Below are 5,000 nucleotides of genomic sequence, written 5' to 3'. Positions count from 1 at the left end.
GCTTCCCAGCAGGCCTCAGAGTCTGTCTGTCTGACGATCCTCATCAATATTTTAATGAGCGCCCACACACACACACACACACACTGATCATCTGCTAATTCATTGATCACTCAAATTCAAACTCAAATTACCCCCCAAAATGCAGATCTCAGTGTGTCCTGTGGAGTAGAGGTTTACAATGTAATGTCACATCTCTGTACCATCACTGTCTAAAAAAAAACACGTAAACATCTATAAAATCTGACGTGATCTGATCGTTTGTAAGTTTGACCCCTCAATTTCCTTTTCTTGTTCTTTAGCCTAGTGGAGTAAAACTACTGTCAATAATAGAAAACATGATCTGAGAAAAAAGATCCACAGAAATTAGATTACAAATCAGTCTGAGGCTGAACTTGTCGAGTCAATTCGGTTTAATGTGTATAGCTCAATATCACAAAATAGCTTCAGGGAGCTTTACAGTCTGTACAGCAACACAACATCCTCTGTCCTGGTTAAAATGTTAAAATCCCTTTAACAGGGCAAAAATGTTAGAAAGCTCAGGCAGACAGGAAATAGAGGTGTGTGCAGAACAGACCAAGAAAGACAAATTACAGACATACAGCATCTGTAGTATATTGTCTGTTACAATAATCAGTAAGCTTAGTCTAACTGCACAAGGCTAAGTTCAAAAGAGTTGTGACTAAGAGTCCACAAAACTAGTTACAAAAAGAGCCAAAACAAGCTAAAAGTCAAGGATAAATGGTTGAAACATTCAGTTTCTGTCAGTGTAAGTGATATCAGTCCAAAACTGAGAAAGAGACTAAACATTGATAGATCCAGGAGCACTGTGTCTGTCTGGATTCTTCTCTGCAGTCAAATGCTATCAAACAGCATGAAGCCATCACATGTAATGTAGAAGTGCATCTGCACACAGACCTTTGTTCCTACCAGAGTTTATGCTAGACTTTTTTTGACGGCCAATATGTCCGTTAATATACCGATCATACAGAACAACTACTGGACGCTATGATCCAACAAATGTATTTTAGTCAGTAGAATGAACTCTTCTCAAACTTTGCAACCTGTGCATATAGGCTACGACAATAAAATAAAACAAATAGCCTTTCTGCTGTTCATTAAATGCAGCAATGCAGGTAGCCTGCAACTGTGCCACCACCTCCACCTGCCATGGTCTCCCTGAGCCAGCTCTCACCGGGGTGGGAGAAAATTAAACCAGCTGTATCATGTGTCTGCACTCCGCATCTGTAGATACATCCACATGGGAACCAGACACAAAAAAAATATGGTATAGGACAGTTTTGGGAAGGTGGTGAAAAAGTTAGTTTCAAGCCCTGTAAGTTAATATAACTCTCATGCACCCTGCTAGAAGATAAACATTTGCCTAAATTTCCTCAGTCACCATAGTATTTTCTAATGTTTACACATTTCTCCCGTCCTCACCGGGGCCGTACGGGAAAAAGTTAAACCTCCGACTGATCAATTACATGTTATTTAACCGTGGAGTTCAGGGCTGATCCGTTAGTTTCACTGTGCCAATGCTGTGTGTAAAATTACCCGAGAAAATGGTTAGACTTTCCGGAGTCGTGTTGACTGCTGTTGAGCTAAAGTGCAGGACTGTTTGCGGCTTTTGAATCTCATGCCACACATACATCTGACCAAACACTCAGTGAATCTCTCAATGTCTTAACAGTGGAGGCAAAACCAAACTTCTGCATAATATAAGTTTATATTTAAGTTCTCTTGGCAACATATCTTATAGGTCACAAAATATTGGGGTAATTAATATGCTATTAATGAATGTCTTTATTTGGCAATCAGCATATTTCACAACGGACATTTTGGCTGTTGATATTTTCGTCTGCCGGACAGCATGTGATGCTGGCAAAAAGCCGACATATGCTGACTGGCATACACTCTGTTTCCTACATGTAATTCAATTATCAATTCCATTAGATTTCTTTACAATTTAAAATCATTACTGCAACTTAATGCAAAAAAAGAAAGTAGCTGGAATGTATGTCCCTTTTGTCGATAAAAACTCTGTAGTCAGACGCAGCTCTGGCCTACAGGCCTGTTGTCTGTTTCTGACAAACACTTCATGTTTCTGCAGCCAATTAAACTAAAATCAGGATTGACTGCTGCTCTACAAGTCATAAAGAAATCATTTTTCTCCAACTATTACCGGGACTTACTAAATCAATAATTTTGGATCTTCTTGGATATTATCAAACAGGAACATGTGTGCTCTCAGCAGAAATGCAGTACATGAAACAATAAAGACATTTGAAGCTGAATAAAGTTATCATTAAAGTATTATTATTCAATAAAGAAGCTTTTTCTTGTCTGTCTGTCAAATAAATGACTTAAACACATAGCTGAATATAAACCAAGAGTCTTTAAACACTGAAGTTAAAAGCTCAGATTTCATTAACTTTAGTTTATCAAACATCATTTAACTCAGCTGCAGAGACATATAGAGGTGAAAGTGTGGGTACGCATTTAACCTAAGATGAGTTATTCATAGTTTTTATGAAAAACTCATTATAACCCGTAGAAATGAACAGATTGTGATTCTCATCAATATTTACGTCACAATTAGTTGGACAAGTTTTTATAAACTACATTGTAATTTCAGAAACATTTACATTAGTAATTGATAAAAAGATGTAAAATCTGAACTTTGATTAGTTCATTGTTTGATCAGCATGCATAGCTAAATGATCACAGAGGTTTACATATAAATTTGCAATGAGTACAAAGACTCGTCATGTCTTAGAAATAAAAACAGTTTTAGTTAATTGAAAAACCCTCCAGTAACTAACAAAAGTACAGAAACAACATTAGACTCCACCTTTAATCTGAACTAAAGGAGCTGAAACAGTCAGTCTGTGGATTGAACATTTCCAATAATCTATACCAGAAAGATAAGTGTTTAGTCTATAGACAGGATTTCAGCTCCTCATTGTTAAAAGTAGAAGCAGTAAAAGTTAACAGAAAGTGTCTCACCTCTCTGCTGGGCTGCAGCTCGCTCCATCAGCAACAACAACAGCAGCAGCTTCATCTCTGCAAACAGCAGTTCAATTGGAGTCAGACTGGGTCAAACTGGAGTCAGACTGGGTCTAACTGGACTCTAACAGGTCTCAGTGTTAACTGGAGTTAGAGTGGAGTTGAGGCAGAATAAATGAGCTGCAGAGGAATGTGTTGCTGCAGAGCCTCTGCTGGCATGCCACTGTGACTCTACCTCTCTCTCTCCCCATTCATTCAGTTCAATAAAAGGGGGGTGGAGGGGGGTGGGGGTGGGGGGGCTGTACCATCTGCTCTGGAGATGGGGGGAAGGAGAAGGAGGGGTGGGGGGGGGGGGCTCCTCCTCATCTTTTGAGTTTTTGTTGGAGTCAAAACATTAAAACTAGTTTGAAAAACAAAAGATGAATGTTTGTAGAAAATAAAAAAGAAGTCAATGAAAGCTGTAATAGACACACTAACATGTATTCCTGTCTTGTTTGGTATTAGAAATGTTTTATTTCTTCAGAAGTTTCATAGCTTTTGACTAATCTCTCATTTATACCAAGATTAGTTGCTGAGTGCTGTTCTTTTTTTCTTTCAGTTTCATTTACAACTAATTTCCTGTGTTTAGAATTTGCTATAGTTTTCTGTTCATATTGTTTCCTTTAGTTGTTTCATTGGTTTCATTTTATTTAAATCAAGTTATACAGAGCTGAACATACAAACAAATCATGACAGTAAGTATGTATTATTTTTACTGCAACTTCACCACACATCCAGAAAAAAGAGGTTGTTCTGTTGTTTGGTTTAATGTTGTGTCTCCACAACTTGGTTTTCAAAGAGTGCACAGAAAGTACCACTAAACAATCATGATAAAAAAAAATCAGCAGGAGGATAAAAGAAACAAACTGTTAATTTGAGTAAAATGTTATCAGCACATCTACAGGTCTAGTATTACTCAAGGTCAGTGAGTTAAAATGAGATAATTAATCAAAGATAATGATTAAATTAGCACACTGATGTGAAATTGCAGACACAATGGACTGCAGGCTGTTAATCAGGGCAGGTGAGCATGGAAAACTAAATCTGTAAAATAAAAACACTGAGTGAATTAAAATATTTCTATATCATGTGTTGAGGAGGAAAAGTAGATATATAAACTGTTAGGATGGAATGATAACAGTTGAGTGATTGAATGTGAGTTCACTCATGTAAAAACTGCAGCCTGCTCCTTTAACTGTGTCCACTCAGTCAGCTCAAACTATTGTCTGAGCTGCGGGGGTTGGGAGGACTGTACCATCTCTGTGGGGTGCATATGTGTGTGTGTTGGTGTGTGCACTCCAGTATTCACTGCTTTATTTCTCTTTATTTCTTCAGTGTTTACTGTTTGTTTTTTTGGTACTTCTCTTTTCTTCCTTTTCATTAATTTCAGTCTGTTTTCCATCTCTGTCTCTGTCAGCACCCTTTTGTTGTTGTTTTGTTCATAAAACTATGTCTGTCTGCTTGAGGCAAGTCAAAAAAAAATCAGTAAAATTCATTGGTTTCATAACAAAATATTAGACTACTGGACACATGTTCTCTTTGTATTTGAAATGCAGATAAATAAATAAATAAGGTGAATAACAAATAACCTTATTATATCATTATTATATTATTATTGAGACACAGTTTGTTTGTGTGTGTGGTCAGCCAGCTCCCTCTGGTGGTCAGAGTCAGTAAGACTGTCAGATCAGATCAGGGTTTATAACTTTTCATAGTGAAGAGAGAGGGACTGAGAATGTAGACAGGGATTTTCAGGGATGTCTGAGGATAAGGGCTGAAAAACACTCCAAGATGAGTTTAGGTTGAATAACTTCTTTTCAGAAGGTCATAAATGGTTGGAAGTAGGCTCATCAGGGGGTTTTGTTGGGATGCCCTATCGATTGTATAGGTCCTATGTCTGTATGACAAGTGTAATTGCCCAACCCCCCCTTAAAGGTAATTTCAAAGTAAGTTTT

At 37.5% G+C, this 5,000-nt stretch overlaps 1 protein-coding gene across 1 annotated transcript in view; it reads right to left on the bottom strand.

Annotated features, from left to right (window-relative positions):
* lama1 (laminin, alpha 1) overlaps window positions 1–3,198 on the bottom strand; it is a 54,447-nt gene extending 51,249 nt beyond the window's left edge. The window contains exon 1 of the mRNA XM_044340243.1: window positions 3,007–3,198. Coding sequence (XP_044196178.1) covers window positions 3,007–3,061 — 55 coding nt within the window. The 5' untranslated portion in view covers window positions 3,062–3,198. The remainder of the gene's footprint in view (window positions 1–3,006) is intronic.
* Between the last annotated feature and the right edge of the window lie 1,802 nt (window positions 3,199–5,000).

Source organism: Thunnus albacares, chromosome 21, assembly GCF_914725855.1.
Source record: "Thunnus albacares chromosome 21, fThuAlb1.1, whole genome shotgun sequence".
NCBI classification, from domain to species: Eukaryota; Metazoa; Chordata; class Actinopteri; order Scombriformes; family Scombridae; genus Thunnus; species Thunnus albacares.
The sequence above is the reverse complement of the archived record's forward strand: the minus strand, read 5'-3'. Positions and strand labels throughout refer to the sequence as shown.